Source organism: Thermothelomyces thermophilus, chromosome 5 (assembly GCF_000226095.1).
Source record: "Thermothelomyces thermophilus ATCC 42464 chromosome 5, complete sequence".
Taxonomy (NCBI): Eukaryota; Fungi; Ascomycota; class Sordariomycetes; order Sordariales; family Chaetomiaceae; genus Thermothelomyces; species Thermothelomyces thermophilus.
In genome coordinates this window covers 767,601-791,145 of record NC_016476.1, presented here as the reverse complement: position 1 = coordinate 791,145, position 23,545 = coordinate 767,601, and the positions used below count along the sequence as shown (strand labels likewise).

Sequence of the window (23,545 nt, the reverse complement as noted above, 5' to 3'; positions counted from 1 at the left end):
GGGGCCAACATCTCAATATAGAGCTGTTGAATATCAGACATGTTCGTCAAATACTGTGGAGTAATGCGGAAATCCCCTATCCTCTCCAGGATGATGGGACAGTGAATCAGACGATAGTTACAGGCTGGATGCCCAGACACGCCACCCTCGCCCACTTCCTCACGCGGGTTGTGAAACAGTCTCAAAGCCCATTCTGGTGTGCTTGAGGGACAACTCGAAAGACAATAGAGCCATTTATTCAAGGCGCACCACAAGTATTGCATCAGACCGTCTCATACCCTCGGGCAAGAACCTCCTTATAGCGAAAAGGCCAGACCTCCCTGGAGGAACACTAGACCCATACTCCGTACACTACTAGATTTGGAGCCATGCTGTCCGCTATGGACGTCGCGGTCGAATCCACCTCACATCGTTGCAGACCGTGTGTACAGTACAGTGCCAGTTCGGGCACCCATGCCTGGCACAAACTACTAAGAGTAAGAAACTCGAGTCGAGAACTTCGACAGACCAGAGTCGAGGAAAAGACGTTATCCCGTAAACGGCAATGGTGGAGCAACCACCACGCGCATCCAACGCCGGATACTGCGGGCACTTGCCGTCACACCATGGCAGATTGCAGTCTCAAGTATCAGGTCATGTTCTGATCCATGGTACTTGCGTGTCACCGTAAGAAGAAGAAGAAGAAGAAGAAGAAGAAGAAAGAAGAAGAAAGAAGAAGAAAAGAGTTGTAAACAACAGCCAATGTGAGCCACCTTTCTGTCGATGCACTTCAATAACACCTTCCCAAAAGTTAGGTAGAGTAGGAATCAAGCCCTAGCGAGCGCTGTCTAGCTCAAGCTGCTTAATTTTCAGGCCCGCAAAGTACAGAGAAAGCGGGGCGGTAATTGGCGCCTTCGCATGCATCGCGGCCAGAACCTTCCGTGCAGGGCGCATGAAAAAAGCTCATACATACTGCGGTGAAGGCGCGGTGTCTCCAAAGTGGCCCGAGTCCGCAAGCTACACGTAGGGGTCCGGTCTTGTGGGCGCAAGTTCCTGTTTCCGTCGGGGAGAGTCCTGCGGAGTACCTGTCTCATTTATTGTGCACATGCTCTTATTTTCGGACAATGGGAAAGCGCTGCTAGAAAAGCGCTTCGACAAAATTGTCCAGATTTGTCGTAGGTTGATCACGCTAAGGTTTGGCAGCAAGTGTCGGAAAAAGCTGTTCTAATTTGTCCGAAACCTGCATCTTGTGGACGGAGTATTTGGTTCTGGACAAATGTCGCCCCTTCATTCCATTCGAGCAAATATCGTCGAGTTCACGCTAACATCACCGAGACATATACAAATTGCAGTCCTCCATCCTCCCTCTATCTACTACGGCAGAGTCACGAGCCTTGCAGCTCAAGTCTTCTCGAACCGTTGCGCAGCAGTCTTCCAGTTGAGGACGTTCCAGATGGCTTCAAAGTACTCGGCCTTGCGGTTCTCGTACTGCAGATAGTAGGCGTGCTCCCAGGCATCGATGCCCAGCAGCGGCACGTACGGCCCCGAGACGGGATCCTGGTTGGCGCGCGTGACGATCCCCAGAGTGCCCGCCGTCTTGTCCTTGACCAGCCACGCCCAACCGCTGCCCTGAATTCCGGCCAGCGCCGTGTTCATCTGCTTGCGGAAGTTGTCAAAGGAACCAAAGTCGGAATCTATGGCTTTCTGTTTCCGGTGTGTTAGGAAGGGAACTCCAAGAAGGATAGCAAGCGCATGCGTCGACAGGGGGACATACCTTGAGAGCTCCGTCCGGCTCACCACCGCCCTCGCGGCTAGCGGGAGCAAGGTTCTCCCAGAAAAGGCTGTGGTTGAGGTGGCCACCGCCGTGGAAGTTGAGGAGAGGTGCGACCGTGGCAGCCTTGCTGAAGTCGCCCTTGCTCTCGGCCTCTGCGATGGCCTCGAGAGCACTGTTGAGGCCGTTAACGTAGGTTTGGTGATGCTTGGAGTGATGAAGCTCCATGATCTTGCCCGAGATGTACGGTTCGAGGGCGCTGTAGTCGTCTGCAGCGTGCATCGGTTAGTTAGCGCCCACGTCGCCTCGATGATAAGACATCCAGCATCATGCGAGGCACCCATCGATGTATTGATTGCGGCTACTCACACGGCAGATCCGGAAGGGTAGCCTTCCCGCGCACAAAGCTGGTGCTGGCCATGGCGCCGGCCATCTTGGGAGCTGCGGAAGCCCGGAGAGCTCCACGCAGGACAGGAACGGTGCGAAGCAGAGTCGAAGACATGATGACGCTGGGTATGTTAGCTTCTGAGATGTCAATTGAACTGTGCAGGAGTAGAGAGAGGCTGGACGTGGTGTTGTGTACCTTTTTGTTGATTCGAATGTTCCAGAGAAGCGAAGTCGAAGTGACAAATGTCTTCAGTCAAAGAAGCTCGGCGATCCGTCGAAGCTCGGGGGAAGCTTCGGCAACTTCACGGTTTCGTCATAGACCCACATCAAAACCAGTTAAAAGCCAGTTGCCGGGCGTGGCTTGTTTTGGTCAGTGGAAATTTGTGGCTTTCGCAAAAAATGGATTCCATTTATCATACACTAGCCACATCCACCCAGTCGACTCCTCCATAGCGCGTTCCGGCGATCTAGGAGACAGACGCGCGTGTCTTGCGGACTCGACGCATTTTGTTATCCTGCTCCGAAGGGTATTTTTCTTACGTTTCTTTTTCCCTTGTTGCATTGCATTGGATCTGCGAAATGTCATACTACGACATTGATTCCATCCTCACTGATGCAGAGGTAAGCATATAACCAACAACGTCGACAGCCCCAAAAGGATATGCGTTTGACTCTTTCCTGGCGTAGAAAATACCGTGCACTTTTCAGCTCGACATACCTGACCTCGGGTATCTTGACAACACTCCCACTCAACCGCTCAAGGCCGGTACTAAAGTCAACCTACCGCTCTGGCTCGCCGAGATGCTCGCCATAGCCAACACGGGAGACGTTGAGGGCAAGTCGTTTGTGACCTTCGACCTGCCTCCCGCTCTAGGAAACGACGTCATCCAGGCCTTGAAGGCCGACCCTCGCGCCGTACCCCTCCGTGACCAAAGCGCACACTTCTACGGACTCGCGACACACATGATGGAGCTGTCAGAAGAAAGAGAATTAGCTACCACCCTCCGGAAAACCTTTGTCACTCGGGCGTCCGAGATTGCATTACATGCCCGCAAAGTTGGCGGCATCGGACACAAAGGCAAGGCTGATGAAGGGAGCAACCTCGGTGTTGGCGGCGCCGGTGAAGAGTTCCTGAGGGGCCTGGATGAGTGGGAGCGGAAGCTCTTCCGCAAGGCGCACGACGGCGCGAAGGCGGGGAAGGAGTGGATGGAGAGCGTCAAGAAACATTGAGCCGCCGTCGATAACACGTATCGGCAACAACGTATTTGACGCTCATTCGTCGCCCCGAGAAGCTGGTGGCGTCGCGGTCAGTCTGTCGGGACCCTGTTACGGAGGCTGGCCGGACTATATCACGACATGGGACAGCCCATTTTTGCGCTCCTTCCATGCCACCTCTGAAGAAGTCCCGTCTCCCATCCTGGATTGGGACTGTTCCAACCGTTTACGAGGTCTCGGAATCATCTGTTCTTTAACACACAGAGTGTGTCAGAACCTTGGCTACAAGCCAAGCACCACAACGCGAAGAAGGTTGGGCCATTTGCGGTGACCTGAAACAGCTACTCGACAACGGGGAAATCCGAATGCAGCCTCGCTTCGCTGTGGTGGACGAGAGACCGGATTGCGGAGGTTTGAGTTTTGGATATCTCGTTGACTCATCCCCGCGTTTGCGATTGTTTCCCGCATGCGACCCCACCTAGGGTTCCATGCTAACGCGGGATACCCCTCAACACGAGCATTTCCCAACAAATTGAGAGCCGCATCGGCCGACTCTTGTCTCGTCAGACTCTTAACTGTTTCGGTTAACGAGTCAAATCTGTTATTACACAACTTACCTGTCGCCGCGGCGCAAGTCAGCAATGAGACTTACTTTGCAGCCGATCCGGCCTCTGCAGCCGATCCGGCTTCGTGCCGCCCGCCTTTCTGGGCAGCCCTTCGCGGCCCAGCTCAATGAATTCCCGGCCCGCATGTCAACTGTTGCCGCGGAACGGAGCGATTCGTCTGCAGTCCCAGCCCCAGCCCCAGTCTTCGACGCCGGACGCCAACAGAAAGCAGATCAAATCTTACGGGATGCGGTTAAAGCGACCACGCCGAGGCATGACTGGACGCGTGAGGAGATTTCAGCCATCTTCTACCAGCCCCTGATGAAGCTGGTTTACCATGCCGTATGAGTCTTTTCGCCGGTTCTTGGCCTCGACTCGCCGTCTTATGCAACAGCTTACTGACGTGCCAACCAGGCTACCGTCCACCGACGGTTTCACGACCCAGCTGAGGTCCAACTGTGCACCTTGATGAATATTAAAACCGGCGGCTGCACCGAGGACTGCTCATACTGTGCGCAATCGACCCGCTACCAGAAGGGCACCGGTGTGGAAGCCAAGCGGGTAGAGACCGTCGAGGCAGTCCTCGAAGCCGCTCGGATTGCAAAGGAGAACGGCAGCACGCGCTTCTGCATGGGTGCAGCATGGCGGGACATGCGCGGCCGCAAGAACAGCCTCCGCAAAATCAAGGAAATGGTCTCGGGTGTGCGGGCCATGGGCATGGAAGTGTGCGTCACGCTCGGCATGATCGACGGAGAGCAGGCCAGGGAGCTCAAAGCCGCGGGCCTGACGGCGTACAACCACAACGTCGATACCTCGCGCGAGTTCTACCCCAGCATCATCTCGACCCGTACCTACGACGAGCGGCTCAAAACCCTGGCCCACGTGCGTGACGCCGGAATCAACGTTTGCTCCGGCGGGATTCTAGGACTGGGTGAGACATCCGAGGACCGGATCGGCCTGCTGCACACCGTCGCAACGCTGCCAAGCCACCCAGAAAGCTTTCCCGTCAACGCGCTGGTGCCCATCAAAGGAACGCCGCTGGGTGACCGAAAGCCGATCGAGTTCACCAGCATGCTGCGCACGATTGCGGCGGCCCGGATTATCATGCCGGCGACCATCATCCGCATCGCCGCGGGACGTAAGACCATGGCGGAGGAGCAGCAGGCGCTGTGCTTCATGGCTGGGGCAAACGCCGTCTTCACAGGCGAGAAGATGCTGACCACCGAGTGTAACGGCTGGGACGAAGATGCGGCCATGTTTGGAAGATGGGGACTGGAGCCGATGAAGAGCTTTCAGAAGTCGGCCGCGGCCCCGCATGGTGTTGAGGATGTGGAAGAGTAAGGGGTTGGCTCCTGTGGGATGAAAAATGATACAAAACACGAATATAACCTGACATGCCTGGGCCGCCATCCCTCGCCGTCGGTCATTTATATACCTGCGTTGCTGCCCTTAGCAAATCCAGTCTACACACTATGCCAGCAAAGAGGCTGGCGACGACGTGCGGTTGGGTTGCTCGATAGGTTGACAATCTGATCGGGGTGACGGGCCGGATGGGCAGTTCATTCGGGCCAAATAATCCGTACGGATTAACTACAGGTCTTCCGTTCCTGGTCTCGGTCCTTGGGTAAGGGGTGGCGGCAGTGCTCGTTGGCATGTCAGAGCGTCCGCTTTTTGCAGGCAGTTACCCTTTCCATGTAGCTTACTCCATGGTCGTGTTCGGAGTCAAGTGGAAACTGCCCTTTACACTACCGATGATCATATCAATTTGGTATTGCTCAGTCCGCTTATCGCAAAAGACTGTTGTAATGCGTACGGATTCACTAGACAAGAGTTACACGCAGTAATATTACGGTCTTGGCGTGTGTGTATGCTGTATCAAACAAGTCACATCCGGTTGGCTAAAAGTGCAGTCCGAAATTCGTACGCTTACGGTATACTGCAGTACCCGGTGGTTAGTTGCTAACTAATTAGTTCAGGACTACTACCTGTCTCCTGACAGGTGGGGCCAAAACCCCCGGACATACCAATATAGCTAGATATATTGCTACCAAATTTCCTATATATTTGCGTCTTTATAAAAGGTACTATCAAGTTTAATTTAAGTTTAATTACCTTTATAATAATAGCTTTAAATAGCTATAAATAGTTTAATTATAAACTAGGCTTTAAAAAGCTTAAAAATATAATAAAATTTAATTCTACCTAGTTATAATTAGTTAAATAATAGGTTATATAACTTACCTTTATCTCTCTTTCCTTCTATATTATACCCCTTATCCTTATTACTTTTAACGCTCTTAATTATAATAATATTTTCTCTTTTAGCCTCCTAGTAATAGTTATTATCTTTTATCCCTAGTATTATTACTATAGACTTATAGATACATTACTTCTTAAACCTTTTAATATTCTTAATAATAGTTATATATAGAGACTCCTTCTTACCTCTAGATAGAGATAGTAACTTAATATTCTCTTCCTACTTATCTTTATTATTTATGAAGTTAAATCTATTATTATTACTATTATTAATTAATATTATAATTATATATAATATACTAGCCTTATAGCATCTACAGATAAGCATATAATATTCCATTCGATTACCTTAGGGAGGAAAAAAAGAGAAAGAATATAAGAGTTATATAGAGGGGCGCCTTTTAAGTATATACGTTATAACTTAGGTAGGGCCTAGTTAGGCTCTAGGTCAGGCCCTAACCAGGCCTTGGCCACATATCCACCGGACGAGTTACGAACGAGCAACGAACGCTCTACAGACCCGTAGGGCGTAGGTAAATAGGGTAGGGTAGGTCCGTTCTATACCTAGGTAAAGCCTAGGCATTGTCCAGCCTAGGTATAGCCTAGGCCTATAACATACCCCCCCTCTTTTTTTTTACGGTTACTAGGCCGACCTGCCCTATATCGCACCCTATATATCGGTCCTATAAGCGGGTTCCATACCTTCCTTTCTTTGTTACTATAACAATATAACCTATATATATAATGGTGTATTATATGTAAACAGGTAGCTATTTAAGTTTAGATGAAACCTGTACCTCTTTCCCTTTATTGTTAGAATAACGCGACCTACGTACGTAATAGTAAGTTATACGTATAATAAGTAATCTGTCTAGGCCTAGCGTGCTCCCTTACTACCCTCCTTCTATACCTATAAATACCCTTTCCTCTTCCCTCCTCCTCTTAATTTTTTCTTACCTATAGCTAACTCTCCTCCTCTATACCCTCTAACTACCCTTACCTCCTATAACTATACTTACTACCTATATCTCTATTATACTCTTAAGTTTTTTTTTTTAATTAATATCTATCTAATATATTAATAGCTATTGGTTTGCTTAGTAGTAGTAGTAATAGTTATCGCCCTAGTGATAATAAGAATAAAGATTACTATATAAGTTTTTCCTTTACCTATATTAATTTTAGCTATTATATATATATATAGGGTATAGACTAACTCCTCATTTTATAATGTAAAAATGCTAACCTTTCCCTTAGTAGGTATACTATTAAGGGTAACTCCTCTAATAAAGAGTTTAAACTATAGCCTAAGAAGTAGTAGTACTACCTGCTATATATCGACCGACTTCTAAAAGGCAATAAGGTCAAGTATGTCTAGAGTTAGGGCGCTTCCTATATGATATATCACAAGAGCTATAGGAGCTATATTTAGGATCCATAGCTCTAGGCTAACAACCCTTACCTATATATAGGTATCAAGAAAATCGTAAGTTATTACGATACTAGTACCACCTTTACCTCCCCTACCTACTATAAGATTACTAACCAGGGCGCCTATTATACCATTCTAATGCCTAAGTTCTCTATACTAGTACGTTTGTTCTCTATACTCTTCGAGGCTGCCTAGTCTAATCGTTTGCCTAGATAGGCTACCTTTGCCCCTGCCCCGGCTACAAGTTCCCATTACTCTAGTAATGACTTCGCCCTAGTCGTTACTACCTCTGCCTCTAATACCCCTACCTGCCGTAGTAATATCGTCTAGCCTGCTACTAGCCCTAACCCTACCCTATAAGCTACCAGGCAGCTTATATACTATACTATAGTATAGAACGATAGTATACTACACTAGATATAGCATATAAACGAGAACATGTCGACTTTAGTTAACACTAATACTACCCTTATTGCCTACATCTTAGGTACTTTGTCGCCTGCTTCCTACGCCTGCCCCTATACCTCTATATACCCTATACCTATACCGATCGACTTTGGCCGTTCCTATGCCTACTACTCTTCCTTACTTACTAAGTATACGGCGTACCTAGTCCGTAACTATAATAACCCTACCCTTAACACTATAACTATTATTTTAGAGGGGGAAGATAAGGAGGAAGAGGTTATAGAGTAGGTATATTACATGCTAATTAGTATATTTATTTTATTTTTATAATTAGATTATCTCTATGGGTATATCTATAACGCGGTTACGATATATCTACGATATGACCGCGATACACCTGTTGCTTGTTTACCCTAAGTTTGCCTGCCTACACGAAACATTTATATTGTTTGCTTTTATACTCTCCTCTACCTCCTATTCGTGACTAGTCTGTTATGGTAATATATATCTCCCTACTCCTACTCGAACACGTCGAGTGCCTTAGTGTTTTCTAGATTTTCTAACGGTTCCTAAGTTAGGGTGTTATATCCCTTCTATTTTACTAGTACGTCACGTCGATTTCCTCTCCCCTTTATATTCCTAGCTATAAGGATTACTTCTACTTTGTATTTTTCCTATAGTAGTCCCTCTTAGGAGAGTTCTAACACTAGGTCTAGTTAGAAATCTAATATACGTTATAAAGGCAGTAAGTCGGATATAGCATGCTTAACAAGGTCAATATAGAAGGTAGGGTAGAGGCTATAGGGGATATCTAGAGTCATTATTAGTAGCGGTAGTACTATAATCACTTTATACTTAGTATTAACCTAGTCAAGTTTATAGCTAGGGCGGTTAGTCTTAATATTATATAAGAATAGCTATACCTTATCCCTTACTTTAAATCTCTTAGCTAGGCGTTAAGAACGATTAGCGTTTTCTTGCTAGCGCTACTATATGTATACGATAGCGGCCTAGGTCTATTCTATACCTTCTCTTAGGTAGTATAAGAAATTAGTAGCTCTTCCTTATAGGGTCGAGGTAGGAGTGTCTAGCAGGTCGGCAAACTATATCGGGCTTATATTATAACCGTAGAGAAGGTAGCTTGTGCTTGTCCTAGTTACTGTCAAGTTATAGTTATTGATCGCGAGCTAGTATATAGGTAGATGTTCGGGCTAGTTATACTAGGCAAAGGAAACTATAGTCTGTAGGATAATCTACACCTCCTAATTTACATATTCTATACCTCTATCTATCTATATATGATAGGCTATTAATAGTAGCTACTCGACTCTAACAATCTTATAGAGAGTAGTCTAAAACTGGCTAAGCTAGTCCGAACTACGATTAGTAATAATTTGTACTAGAAACCTATAGAACTACTACTATATATCCTAGAACTGGAGTATATATGCCTCGGCTCCTATTAAGGATATAGCTTCGAGTTAGACGTACTTTGACAGCTAGTTAGTAATTACTATAAGATACTAGGGTAAATTCTTATCCTATATAGGAAGATTAACTATAAAGTTAATAGAAATCTGTTTCTGGAAGCGGTCGGCAATAGGTAAGGGCTAGAGGAGTCCTTGTTATAGTTATTATAAAACCTTAGCCCTTCGATATATCTAACAGTTCCTTATAAACCTCTTTATATCTAGGGATATAAAATCCTAATAGTAGTCCCATTAAAGCATTTTAAACAGCCCGTTCTACCCTAGGTAACCTAATATAAGGGAGTTATAGATACGTTAAAGGATAGTAGTAGTAAGTAGTTCCTATATAGGGAGCTAAAGTCTACCTTAGAATTAGAGAGCACCTTATATATCAAGGGAGCAGTCTATAATCTAGGTCTATATTATATTTACTTCCTTTAGAAATTTTTAGGCCTTATCCTAGATAGCCTAGAGCTAGTATATATAATATTTGTCCTTAATAACTCCCTTATCCTATAAGGCTACTAGCTATTCGTCTATAAAAATGGTGCTCCCCTTTAGTAGGTAGAATGCTTTAGATGACGTCAAGGAATCTATTATATCTATCCGGATAGCAGGGAGAAGTTATACTATACGCTACGTATCTTCGGGAAAGTCTTGTTCGCGATAGGATAGGGCGTCAGGGTAGGACGCTTATAACCTAGGTTAGTAATAGAGCTTAAAGTTAAGGAGGGAGAGTATCTTAGCCTATTAAGCTTACTACTTACTAATTAAATAAGGCTAGGAAAAGTATTCGAGGTTTTTATAGTTAGTTAGGATCTAAAAGGGAGCTATAATATTATAAAGCTTAGCTAACTAGGCCTTTAGGTATAAGATGATTATAAGTAACTCCTTATTATGGATTATATAGTTCTATTTAACTAGGGTTAGTTTCGTAGAGTAGTAGGCTATAAGGTATAGGACCCTGTCTTCTCCCTACTAGGATAGGCACCCTCCTAGTACCGTCCTAGAACAATCTGCCTTAAATACTATCTCCCATTTAAGGTCCTATTACGCGAGGACAGGTTCCGATATAAAGGCCATCTTAAGGGCGTTAAAGGCCTTCTATTCCTTAGTCCCCTATCGGAATAAGGTATTCTTATAGGTTAGCCGTGTTAAGGGTTCCGTCAGCCCGGAAAAGTTAGGGATAAAGTCTTAGTAGAAATTAGCAAACCCTAAGAAGCTTCGTACTCTTTAAACCTTCTATAGTACCTTCTACTTATAGATAGTAGCTAGCCTTTCTAGGTCTAGACAGACCTAGGCCCCTGCCTCTATAATATAGCCAAGGTACTTAACTTCTTTTATAGCAAATATATACTTCTTAAGGTCTAATACAAGTCCTACTTTCTATAACCTTTAGAGTATATCCTTTACTTACCTTATATAATCTTTCTTACTACCTAAAGTATAAACTAAGATATTATTAAGATATACTATTATAAAGTCTTTAAGCGTTAGGCTAAGAGCGTTATTAATATATCGTTAGAAGGTTATAGGTATACCTATAAGTCTAAAAGGGTAAATAAGCCACTTAAAGAAGCTAAACTAGGTCTAGAATACTATTAAATATTTATAGCCCTCTATAATCTAGATATAATAAAAGGCTACCTAGATATCTAACTTTATAAACTACTTAGCTCTAGCTAAGGAGTAAAGCGTTTCCTTAATAAGTAAGAGGGGGTATTGATCTTGCTTCATAATCTTATTTAACGCCTGATAATCGATATAGAACCTCTAACCTCCGTCTACTTTCTTTACTAAGAGGACAAGGGCAGCGGCTAAAGAGGAGCTAGCTTAGATCTATCCCTTATCTAGCAAGTTAATAACTTACTTTCGGACTTCTAATAAATGATCCTATAGTATATTATAGAGAGGCCCCTAAGGGAGTTCTATAACGAACCTAACTCAGACTTCTTCTAAAAGGGTCCAGACAGAGGTAGATTAAGCGTGACAAGTAGGCAGGTCGTCTAAGGGATTCGGTAAAGCCAAAGGGTTCACAACAACACTAGAGTTGTCTCTCACAGTAATTAGCAATGCTTGGTATGAGTACTGTAATTGTGATTGTTACCACTGGTGAACTCCCAGAGTCCACTATAACGAGTGACTATTTATATACATATATACTCCTAGGATCACTAGCAGTCGTGGTGATCATTTATACTAGCTTACCTGGCTTATATCGTAAGCTAGTAATCCTCTATTGGGATCATTTCTTGCTAAGCGTAATCTTGTCCTGATTGGTCTATCATTCCTTTGGCTTGATTGGCCCATTCGTGCCAATGGCTTAGGCGGCATCTATATATATATTTCCGTGATATGATACCCTCCCTCTAAGGCTTTCGACTCGAAAGCCCTCTTTTAGGCTGTTTCAAATAGCGCTAACATCCTTTCCACGTATACCTTATAATTTTTTCCCTTTTCCTATACTGCTAGTGATTGACAAGATGGTAGATCGTATTTCTAAGCGCCGATCCTCGAAATCCTAACAGCGCGCCGCGCTTGCTTCTTTTATTAATTCTTCTGGCGTAGACGTTATACCGTGTTTGTAGTATTTTAAGCGGAACTTGGCTTATTATATAGTGTCAGGCTCTTCTTGCTATAGCAAGTATATACGTTAGGGTTGTTCTTACGATGGTTTCGACGTAGCATCTGCTTGTTCGTGACCTGGTTTGTTACCTTAATATTTGTAGCTAATTCTTTATAGTAATGAAGATTATGTCCGAATAAAAGCGTGTAGAATAAGAAGAGGCCGATGCTAAAGAGGCCCTTTTTGTCCTTTAGACTTAACTTCAGATGGCTATCGGTCGATTAGCTCGTCTTTGTCGCCAGAAACGTTTCTTGAAGGAGCGGGGTTCCGAGCTGTTTTATCGAGGTATATAGTCTCTAGAGGAAATAGAGGCGGAAGAACGGAGGGTACAGGAGTCCGAAGCATACGTTATTAGTAATATACGGTCCTAGGGTGCTGACGTCCTGTTTGACTGGTCTTCTTTGGGCCTAGATTTGTCAGAGGCCGACTTGGCCGTTTTGTCTAAGCTAGTGCCTATGGTTGATCTAGGTTCTGCCGGTGGAATTGTTCTAGTTTCTTAGGGCAGTTTAAGTTCTTGACTAGTTCCTATGAGTTGTCTTCTAGTCTAAAATCAAGCTATTTAACTAGGTACTATAGTTCCCTATTGATAATACGTAAATCTAGAATTTCTTTGACGTCCTATTCTTCTTCCGCGTCTTTTGCTTCGATATACGTAGTAACCTTGGCATTTTTTGGTGCTGGTTTGAGGAGTGAAATATAAAAAACATTTATCTGTAGTTATATAGATAACGGTAACGATAGTTAGTAGTTAGATGTCGAAATTCGTTCTTTGATAACGAAGGGTCCGACCTTCTTGAAGTCTAGCTTCGCGCTTAGTCATTTGGTTTGTAAGTTCCGTGCAATTAGGTAGACTTTGTCTCCCCTCTCTAGGCAAGGTCCCTCGAGCCTATATTTGTTGTAATAGTTCTTTATTCTAGTCTTGATAAACTCGAGTTCCTTTTTAAGCTTTTTATATAGTGTGTATATTTGTTCTACTTTGACTGCTGCTCTTGGCACTGTGACCTCTAGTCCTTGCCTAAGGTCTACTTTATATCCGTAATTTGCGAAGAATGGTGTAACTTTAGTCGTTTCTGTTAGCGTTATGTTGTAAGCGAGTTATACTATTAGTAATAGTATGACCTAGTCGTCTTACTAGTAGTTGACGTAAGAGCGGAGGTACTGCTTAATAACTTGGTTTAGTTGCTCCGTTTGTCCGTCAGTCTGTAGGTGATATGCTGTTGACAGTTTGCTATTGATGCCTAATCGTTACATTAACACTTGCTAGAATTTCAATACGAACTTGGTATCTCTGTTGGTGATCTATTCTTACGGCTAAGCATGTACTAATGTAACTTGCCGATAGATTACGTCTGCTAACTGTTCCGTTATCTAGGACTCCTTATAGGGAAAGAAATATACCCACTTAGTTAGGCAATCTACTATAGTAAGAATACTATCGTAAGTTACTCCTATAGCTATATCCTTAGATTCTAGCAGCTTTATAATAAAGTCTATCGTAACTAAACTCTATAGTTTATTAGCTATTAGCAGTAACTAAAGTAGCCTATACAGCTTATATCGTGCCGTTTTGCTTCGATTACAAATGTCGTAGCTCCGTACGACTTCCTTAACTCATGCCGTTAACTATAGAAAGTCGTAGTGTCTCTTGACTTATACGACAGTCTTCGTAACTCCCTTATATCCTCCGAGTTTTGACTCATAGAGTTCTCGAATCATTCGTAGCTATTGGTCTTTGTCGTAGATATACGCTTTGCCTTAGTACTAGAGTTTCCCATCTTTCTCTTCCACTCTGTCAGGTACCACTAGTCCGGGTGTTACTTGATACTATGCCTCGTTGATCCTTTCCTCTCGAAAGATTGTGTAGCATTCTAGGAACGAGTCAAGTAGATCATCTTCTACGGGTATCTATATTTTATAATATAGCGTTCTATCCATTCGTTCCTTAAATAATAGTAGTATTGTTCCTGTTTATCCTTTCGTATAATCCGTTTATCGACTTAAAATGTCTGCTTGTACGTTTTCTTTACCCTTCTTATAGTAGATCTCGAAGTTAAATTCCGTGAGGAATTCTGCCTATCGTATTTGTTATCCGTTAAGTTCCTTTATCGTTATAAAGTATCGTAAATTCTTATAATCCGTATATACTTATACTAGTTTAATTGTACTACTAAGGTATAGTCGCCATTCCTTAAAAGCTTTAACAATCGCAAGTAGTTCCTTGTCGTAAATTAGATAATTAAGATATAGTCCGTCGAGCTTCTTTAAAAAGAAGGCTATAGGATATAGCTTTCCTTGTCCGTCTCGTTATCCCAATTATCCTCTAATAGCGTAGTCTGAAGCGTCCGTTTCTACCTTGAATGGCTTCTTAGGGTCTAGTAGTACTAGTACTAGATCTTCAGTAATGGCGTTACAGATCTATGTAAATGCTTACTTATGTCGCTCTTCCCATTAGAATTCGGCGTTCTTTTTGGTAAGTTTGTGCAAAGGTTGTGCGATCGCTCTAAAGTTCCTGATGAACATTTGGTAGAAGTTCGTAAATCTAATAAAGCTTCGTACTTCCGTAACTAACGTTGGTTATAGCTAATTCTTGATAGCTTTAACCTTTAAAGGTTTTATCCGAATTTGTCCTAGGGATATTTCGTATCCTAGAAACACCGTTTTCCTAACGTGAAATTCGCTCTTTTCCTTGTTAACTAATAGCTTATATATATATAGCGCGTCTAGCACTGCTCTTATATGCTTCTGGTATTCGTCTATTATCTTGGAGAAGATAAGTATATCGTCGAGATAATATACTACAAATTTGTCGAGAAAGGGTCGGATAGCTTAATCAATCAGGGCTTAGAACGTTGCCGGCGTGTTCGTAAGTCCGAATGGCATGACGAGGTACTTGTAATAACTATAAGGTATCCTAAAGGCCGTTTTCCACTTATTACCTTCTTTGATCTATATATAGTTATAGGCCGATAGCAAGTTAAGACGCGTAAAATATTAGGCTCTTGCTAACTAATCTTAGAGCTATAAGATTAGTGGTAACGGGTATCGATTTTTCACGGTCTATTTATTAAGTTACCGATAGTCGACGTATAACCGTAGCTTTCCGTCTTTCTTAGGCATAAACAGGATTAGGTAGCCTGCTAGCGATGTTAACAGGCGGATATATCCTCTTCGAAGGTTTTCCTCTAAATATCGCTTAAGTTCTTTGTTCTATGTCTAGCTTGTATAGTAAATCTTAAAGAACTTTAGTCGTACTCCTTCCTTAAGCTTAATCTTGTAATCCTATAGGCTGTGTTCTAGTATTCCTTCTAGATACTTTGGTTCGAATGCTAGGTATCCTTTGTATTCCTTCGGTACTTCCCTAGTCTTATCTTGTCTCTCGGTTTTCTAATAGTATATAAACTTAGTTCTATCTATAGCAATACTAGCGATTTCTCCTATCTTAACCTACTACTCTAATTACAGTGCTCTATATTCGTCAATAGAGAGAATAGCTATCGGCGGTTTAGCTCGTTCCTCCTATCACGATATCGATGTCATTATACCGCCTCTTCTAGAGTCTATAGTGGTCTGCCTACTATTATCTGTCTCTTGCGATAAATCCGTAGGATATGCCTTTCTCTAAGCATTGTCTACTTGTGATCCTTGTATACTCCCTATCTTGCTAGTCGAATATGACTCTATTTAGGGTTGTAGGTAGCTACTATTCTTCTAGCTAATGTCTAGGTTATAATCTTCATACTATAGTAACCCTAATATTATGTCTTTGTCGTTGCCTATGTCTATGATGCTAAATACAATTACTATAGTCTTCCCTACTATAGTGATGTTAATTGGTTTAGTCTCCCTATATACCTATTATGTCGGAAATGGCCCTTTGACTATGCTATACTTCCACTTCATTCTCTAGGGTATCTGTAGCTAATTTACAAGTGTCAGCGAAATCAGGTTTATTTCTACTCCATTATCTACTAGTACGAGCATTTTATACTGTTTCTATTGTGCTATTATCTATAGTCGTTTGTCTTGCTGCCGTCGTCTAAAGATTATGGCGATTTCTTATGTTTTTGCCGGGAGGTCTCGATATAGTGGTCTCTTACGCTAGTCCCTCCTATACTACGCTACCACTTGCCGCTATACGGGCATTAATAATTTCCGGGCCCCTCGAAGGGCCTTGACCCGTTTCCTAGGTTAGTGCTAACCTCTTTAGTTATTTAGCTAATAGCGGCTTCGTCAATCGTGCTTATTTCCATAAGCTATTAAGTGCTTACGGCTTCTTACTATTAGGTCTGTTCTACTTTCTGTTGTACGTGCCATAGCTTTGTCTAAAGCTCCTAAATTCGTAATTTCTTTTTGTCCGCGTAATAGAGGCAATCGTTACTCTAGCACAAGTCCTATATGTCTTGTCCGGTTCCGCAGTGCCTAGGCTAGGCTTGTCTTAGAACTATCGTAATGCCTTCTAGACTCCGGTCTTTAATCTTCTAGAGTAATTTGGCCGCTCTATTTCCTACATTGTAGACCTATTCTATAGGGCGTAAGCTTCTATCCTCATTTCCTTATTAGGTCGGCTAGTGATTATTTTCGAATTTGTCACGGAAGTAGTATCGGCATTCGTGTGCCACACACTAGAACTAGGGCACTTGTATATATGCCTTATGTTAAGGGTATAGTCATATAGTGTTGCCTAGGAGGTATTAGAATTCTTTCCTAAATCCTTCCCATTATATATAGACCGTAGGTACTCTAGTGCTAATATAGGAGTGTTTCTTCTAGTAGCTTTCCTATATACGCTCGTCTTTCCTGTAGTTCGCTCGTATAAACTGGTATTCTAGGTTCCGCACGTCATTACTAAGTTGCTAGCCGTCAAGATACTTAATATAGCTATTAGGCCTATCATATATCACAGGCTATTCTCCTTTAATAGTTTCTATAATACGTTAGAGTTCCCTTATTTCGTCCTTTATCTTATCGCTCTACTAGGCAAGTCAAGTTAAGCGTCTATCCCGTTTATATAGTTCTGTGTTAAGTTAGAAAACTTCGTTACGGTACTATTCGATTCGTTCCTAGAGGAATAGAGTATTAGGTCTAGGTCTTTTGATTCCTTAGGTGTCGGTTATCTACGATCTATCCTACCTCTATATGACTATGAAACCCTACTACCTCAAGGCTAGGAGAATCGAAATTAGCGGCGTATACTCTCCTACCATATCCCATTTAGCAAGACCTATCTCTAGATCTATAGTGACTAGTTCGGAGTATGGTGCTTGTTCGTCTTTACCATTGCCGTCGTGTCTGAGACTGTCCGTGTTACTGCCCTTGTCTTCGTAGCTCGTGGCTACTACTTCGATAACGTCCTTAGTAGTTTCGTCAATAGCCGCAATTTCCTTCCTAGGGGCTAGTTTCTATTCTTTCTTCGGGCTTTAGCATTCTTGCTTATAGTGCCCTTTCTTTCTATAGTTATAGTAGGTAACATTAGACTTGTCTTTAGTTGTCTTCTTCTAGTCCTATTTCTACGCTACGTCTATATCTATAGCTCTAGGGTACGTCCTGTATAAGGTACTAACGTATGCTTGCTTTTTCTTGTTGTTAGCCTTAACTATGGTTCCGTTTATTTGACCTCGTTTTTATTGCTCTCGTGTATAGAGTCGATTATCGATCCTAATGGCCTATACGATGTATTTGTCTAGAGTCTTAGGCCGATTATACTTATATAGCTCGTCTTTGACCTTTTCCTTTAAGCCATTATAGAATAATTATATTAACGCCTCGTTATTAAGCTAAGACTTAAGTATATCCTATCTAAACTATATAGTATAGGAGGCTACTAACTTGGTCTATCGGAGATTAGCAAGTCTTTCTTATATATAAATCTTTTCGTCTTTGTCGCTAAAAACTTTCCAAAGCTCTTCTTCGAAACGGTTATAAGATCGGAAGACTGCCTACGTAAACACGTCTCGTTCATCTTCGTCTTCCTTAGTGAGATAGTCGTTCTATATAGGCTCAAACTATCTAAGTACCTTGCCCTCTAGTCTTATAGCTATATAGAGGACTTTAGCTTTGTCATCTAGAAACTTGTCGTCATTAAGCCAGAAGTAGGATCAGAGGTTTGTTAGGAATCCTATAAGATCTTCCTTAGTTCCTCCGTATTTGCCAGGTAGTTCGATCTTAATATGCTTCGCTTTAGCGCCCTCGAGTGCCTCGATTTTGGCGTAGGCCTCGTTAACTAACTTCTATAAGTACTTTTCGCGGTTCTCGAGTTCCTTGATTCGAGCTTAAGCAGCCTTGTCTCTCTAGTCTAATTCCTAGATCTACTACTAGAGTTGACTAAGCTAAGCGAGCAGCTATTTGGCCGTGACGTTAGTAGCTATATCGATGTCGAGGTCGAAGTCACCTCCGTTCTGAACCATAATAGAACAAAGGGAGTAGTAACAATGTATGACAAACCTAACTTAGACTTCTTCTAAAAGGGTCTAGACAGAGGTAGATTGAGCGTGACAAGTAGGTAGGTCGTCTAAGGGATTTGGTAAAGCCAAAGGGTTTATAACAACATTAGAGTTATCTCTCATAATAATTAGTAATGCTTGGTATAAGTACTGTAATTGTAATTATTACTACTAGTGAACTCCTAGAGTCCACTATAACGAGTGACTATTTATATATATATATACTCCTAGGATCACTAGCAGTCGTGGTAATCATTTATACTGGCTCACCTAGCTCATATCGTGAGCTAATGATTCTCTATTAGGATCATTTCTTGCTAAGCGTGATCCTGTTCTAATTGGTCTATCATTCCTTTGGCTTGATTGGCCTGTTTGTGCTAGTAGCTTAGGCGGCATCTGCATGTATATTTCCGTGACAAGTTCGGGGATCTTTCTATCTAGGCCTTCCTTTAATTTGATATAATGATTAGCTATACCGCGATATAAGGGAAGTCTACTAGCTTTCTCCTTATTAAAGAGGTCGGTAAAGTTATAAAGTTTGTCTAGTAAGGTAACCTCTAACTCTATACTAGGCCCTAGTTAGGTACCCCTATTCTCTATACTTTCTCTATTAAATTAGTATCTTGATTCTAGGATAGTTATTATTTCTTGGATACTAGTAATTAGGAAGGTATTAGAAGTCTTCTTTTTCTATACTCTCTAAACTATACCTATAAAGACTATACCTATAATTTAGAAGATTCTTATCTATCTTAACTATAAAGAGATCTTATAGATAAATAGTCCTAGTTACGTCCCGATTTTAAGAACGCCTATATATATATCTAGTTTAACCTCCTAGTATTCTATCTATAGAAGACCTAGTATAATGTTATATATAAGTCCTAGGACTATATAAAACACGGCCTAACTCTCCTAGCCATTGATATCTATCGTAATATAGGCCATCCGAGTAATCTTCCAGTCCCGTTATGGCCTAGTCATAGTCCTAAGAGTATATACGGTAGGCAAACTAATCTACTCGATTCCGAGCTTCTAGTATATTCTCTTGCTAATAACACTATAGCTAGAATATCTACTATCTACTTAAGCATTTATAAAGCCAGCAAAGTTAAGGAAGATTAGAATAAGAAAAGGAGGTCTATCTATTCTTTTGCTAATCTCTATAAACTCGTCTTCTAGGTAATTATAGTCTTCTAGCCCCCTTACGAAACTTTGCTCAAGGGCTACTCTTTTCCCTACTTACCATCTTCTTTATTAGATAGGTCGTTATCTTCCTTCTAATCCTTAGCCTCTAGGGTATTAATATCGGTTCTTAGCTAGTTCTACTATACCGGCCTTAAAGCAAGGGTAAAGTAATACTTAGTAATAAAGTGACCCTTTTACCTATACTAGATATATACTCTAGCTACCTATCAAGCTATATATACTTCTAGACTAACCTATTTCGCTTATAGGGTATTACTTTTATATTTTCTTACCCTATCCTTATTAGGTCCCTTTTTATATAAGTTAATATATAATAAGTTAATTCTAGTCATTAATATATCTCCTTCTATATCCTTCTCTCTCTATAGTTTAGGTACTGCCTATTGCCCCCATATCTACTAATACTTATCACCAAGCTAAAGAGCCTTAAGATCCATAGTAATCTTATAATATTTCTTAACTACCATTATATAATTATCCTAGGGAATTCCTTATCTGACTATTATATATTTGAGTTTTAGAGAGAGGTATTATTATAATTTAATTAGGCATAGCTTATCGCTCCAAAGGAGGCCGCCTACCTTCGATAGCTTAGCCTTAAACTAAATAATAAAGGCGGTAAATAGTTCATTGTCTCTCTATTAAAGAAATTCTAGTTCTAACAAGGCTACTATCTTCTTATAGGGGTTAGAGAAAATACTCTCGAGATATTAAAGAAACTTAGTCAAGTTATACCTAACTTTTAGGCCTATAGATTTATAGTAGGCTATAACCTAAGTCTGTACCTAGTATATAAGGTTTCCCTAGATAAAGACCTATTAGTCGTAATTAGAGCCAATAAAATCTCTATCAGCTATAAAGACATGTTCTATCGTACTCTTCTATACTACGAAGAGTTCCTTTTTACTATCGAAAGGTTATCCGGTTAGGAGATACTTCTACTACGGCCGCTAAGCTTTAAGGGGCACCTTAGCTAACTTAGGGGTCAGGATAGGTTGGGTTTAGGATGCCTAGAGAGTGTCGATTGTAGCGTTCTACTATTCTATTACTACTTAAAGGGAGCAGACAAGCTCCTGTAATTCCGCTAAGCCCAAGGGCCTATATACTATCGAATCTGTTATAACTACATTATTAATAACTCTCTTAAGGAGTTACTACCAGTGTAAAGGTAGTCAAAATATAATATACTAGCCTTATAGCATCTATAGATAAGTATATAATATTCTATTTAACTACCTTAGGGAGGAAAAAAAGAGAAAGAATATAAGAGTTATATAGAGGGGCGCCTTTTAAGTATATACGTTGTAACCTAGGTAGGGCCTGGTTAGGCTCTAGGTCGGGCCCTAACTAGGCCTTGGCTGCGTGTCCACTAGACAAGTTACGAACGAGTAACGAACGCTCTATAGACCTGTAGGGCATAGGTAAGTAGGGCAGGGTAGGTCCGTTCCGTGCCTGGGTAAAGCCTGGGCATTGTCTAGCCTGGGTGTAGCCTAGGCTTATAACATTATATTACTAATCTATATCTTAGGACATTTAGGGGATAGGAGTTTGACTTTTAATAACGGCTTCTTAGCTAACTAGGAGATTAGGACTTCTTTTCTATCTTTAAAGTTAAAAAATGCTAGTAGCTAATATTCCTTTAGTAGAACCTAGAGAGGGTCCTTATTATTAAGGAGAAGATAGTTATTCTTATTAGTCTTTTCTAAAAATTTAGTAAAAGTTACTATATAAAGGTAATATTTATTAATACTAGGAATCTTATTTTCTGGGTACTTTTTCTAGACTTTATATTCCTCTTTATACCCTTATTTAATCTACTTAATAGTAATATAGGTAGCTTATCGGCTAATATCTTAAATTACCTTAGTACTTTTCTAAGCTTAGATCTCTTAAAACCGTCAAATCTATTAGATAGTTATACTTATTATAACCTCTCTTATTAGCTTAATAAGTTAGCTTTATATTTTCTTAGTAGATAATATAGCTAGATAAGCTCTCTTATCCTTAATAAAGTCATTTAGATATTTATATATTAGCTAACTCTTATTAACTATTAATATAATATCCTAAAAGTATTTTTATATTAGTAAATTAAAAAGCTTAAGATACTATTCTTAAATATAGTTAATACCTTTTTTTTATATTTATTATTTATTATTAGGAATTATTATAAGATATCTAACGCTTATATTAGATAATACTTTCTCTCTAATCTAGTCCATTATAATATATTAGTTTAATAGAAAAAGACTAGTCTTTTTGTCACAAATAAGCACATAGACGGCCTGGCAGGCTGTAGCTAGGACGCAGGACATTCCGACAGCCAATCACTTGACGGACCAATCAGAAGATTATCACCGCCAAGACTAAGGTCTTCACTAGTAATAATAACATGTCACCGTTAACAACGCGGAATCACAGAGTAAAAGGAGAAATAGTACTAGTAATAACTAGTAAAGAGGGATAGACAATTATATATATATAGCTAGCTAGTCATTTATTAGGTAGACTCTAAGAGTTTACTAGTAGTAATAATCATAATCATAGTATTTATACTAAGCATTGCTAATCACTATAAGAGATAACTCTAAGTGTTATTATAAACCCTTTGGCTTTACCAAATCCCTTAGACGACCTGCCTACTTGTCCTATTCAATCTACCTTCGTCTGAACCCTTTTAGAAGAAGTCTGAGTTAGGTTTGTCACACGTTGTTACCACTCCCTTTGTTCTATCATAGTTCAGAACAGAGGTAACCTTGACCTCGATATCGACATAGCTACCAACGTCACGGCCGAACAGCTGCTCACTTAGCTTAGTTAACTCTAGCAGCGGATCTAGGAGTTAGACTAGAGAGATAAGGCTACTTAAGCTCGAATCAAGGAACTTGAGAACCGCGAAAAGTACTTGTAGAAGTTGGTTAACGAGGCCTATGCCAAAATCGAGGCGCTCGAGACCGCTAAAGCGAGCCGCATTAAGATCGAACTACCTAGCAAATACGGAGGAACTAAGGAAGATCTTATAGGATTTCTAACAAACCTCTGATCTTACTTCTGGCTTAATGACGACAAGTTTCCGGACGATAAAGCTAAAGTCCTTTACGTAGCTATAAGACTAGAGGGCAAGGTACTTAGATAGTTCAAGCCTATATAGAATGACTATCTTATTAAGGAAGACGAAGACGACCGAGACACGTTTATATAGGTAGTCTTCTAATCTTACGACTGTTTTAAAGAAGAGCTTTAGAAGGTTTTTAGCAATAAAGACGAGAAGATTTATATATGAGAAAGACTTACTAATCTCCAATAGACTAAGTTAGTAGCCTCCTATATTATATAGTTTAGATAGGACATGCTTAAGTCTTAGCTTAATAACGAGGCGTTAATATAACTATTCTATAATAGCTTAAAGAAAAAGGTTAAAGACAAGCTATATAAGTATAATTAGCCTAAGACCCTAGACAAATACATTGTACAGGCTATTAGAATTGATAATTAACTCTATATATAAGAGTAGCAAAAACGAGGTCAAATGAACGGAACTATAGTTAAAGCTAACGACAAGAAAAAGCGAGTATACGTTAGTACCTTATATAGGACATACCCTAGAGCTATAGATATAAATGTAGTATAGAAGCAAGACTAGAAGAAGACGACCAAAGACAAGTCTAATGTTACCTACTATAACTATAGAAAGAAAGGGCACTATAAGCAAGAATGTTAAAGCCCGAAGAAAGAATAGAAGACA

At 41.2% G+C, this 23,545-nt stretch overlaps 4 protein-coding genes across 4 annotated transcripts; 2 read left to right on the top strand and 2 right to left on the bottom strand.

Moving 5' to 3' along the window:
* Positions 1–1,053: 1,053 nt before the first annotated feature.
* MYCTH_2308056 (uncharacterized protein) lies at positions 1,054–2,472 on the bottom strand. The gene is made up of 3 exons (XM_003664812.1): positions 2,120–2,472; positions 1,754–2,019; positions 1,054–1,683 (listed from the first exon to the last, which is right to left on the bottom strand). Exons 1-3 carry the CDS (start codon positions 2,250–2,252, stop codon positions 1,381–1,383), a joined length of 702 nt encoding a protein of 233 aa, XP_003664860.1. The 5' UTR covers positions 2,253–2,472; the 3' UTR covers positions 1,054–1,380.
* A 58-nt stretch (positions 2,473–2,530) lies between these two features.
* On the top strand, positions 2,531–3,680 carry MYCTH_2308054 (uncharacterized protein). Its single transcript, XM_003664811.1, has 2 exons — positions 2,531–2,758; positions 2,825–3,680. Exons 1-2 carry the CDS (start codon positions 2,717–2,719, stop codon positions 3,365–3,367), a joined length of 585 nt encoding a protein of 194 aa, XP_003664859.1. The 5' UTR covers positions 2,531–2,716; the 3' UTR covers positions 3,368–3,680.
* A 421-nt stretch (positions 3,681–4,101) lies between these two features.
* MYCTH_2119779 (uncharacterized protein) lies at positions 4,102–5,298 on the top strand (the record flags this gene model as incomplete). Its single annotated transcript, XM_003664810.1, has 2 exons — positions 4,102–4,299; positions 4,372–5,298. The coding sequence occupies 2 exons, from the start codon at positions 4,102–4,104 to the stop codon at positions 5,296–5,298; spliced, it is 1,125 nt and encodes a 374-aa protein (XP_003664858.1).
* A 13,707-nt stretch (positions 5,299–19,005) lies between these two features.
* MYCTH_2031317 (uncharacterized protein) lies at positions 19,006–19,158 on the bottom strand (the record flags this gene model as incomplete). The annotated part of the gene is made up of 1 exon (XM_003664809.1): positions 19,006–19,158. A coding segment is annotated over one exon (153 nt), but the record flags the coding sequence as incomplete, so codon positions are not given.
* Between the last annotated feature and the right edge of the window lie 4,387 nt (positions 19,159–23,545).

Excerpts from the sequence above, each read along its gene's own strand:
- MYCTH_2308054 (XM_003664811.1), top strand. The coding sequence starts at position 2,717 with ATGTCATACTACGACATTGATTCCATCCTCACTGATGCAGAG. Across the intron at positions 2,759-2,824 it reads CCATCCTCACTGATGCAGAG|AAAATACCGTGCACTTTTCA; the intron begins GTAAGCATATAA and ends TTCCTGGCGTAG.
- MYCTH_2308056 (XM_003664812.1), bottom strand. The coding sequence starts at position 2,252 with ATGTCTTCGACTCTGCTTCGCACCGTTCCTGTCCTGCGTGGAGCTCTC. Across the intron at positions 2,020-2,119 it reads TACCCTTCCGGATCTGCCGT|ACGACTACAGCGCCCTCGAA; the intron begins GTGAGTAGCCGC and ends TGCACGCTGCAG. Across the intron at positions 1,684-1,753 it reads AGCCGGACGGAGCTCTCAAG|AAAGCCATAGATTCCGACTT; the intron begins GTATGTCCCCCT and ends CACCGGAAACAG.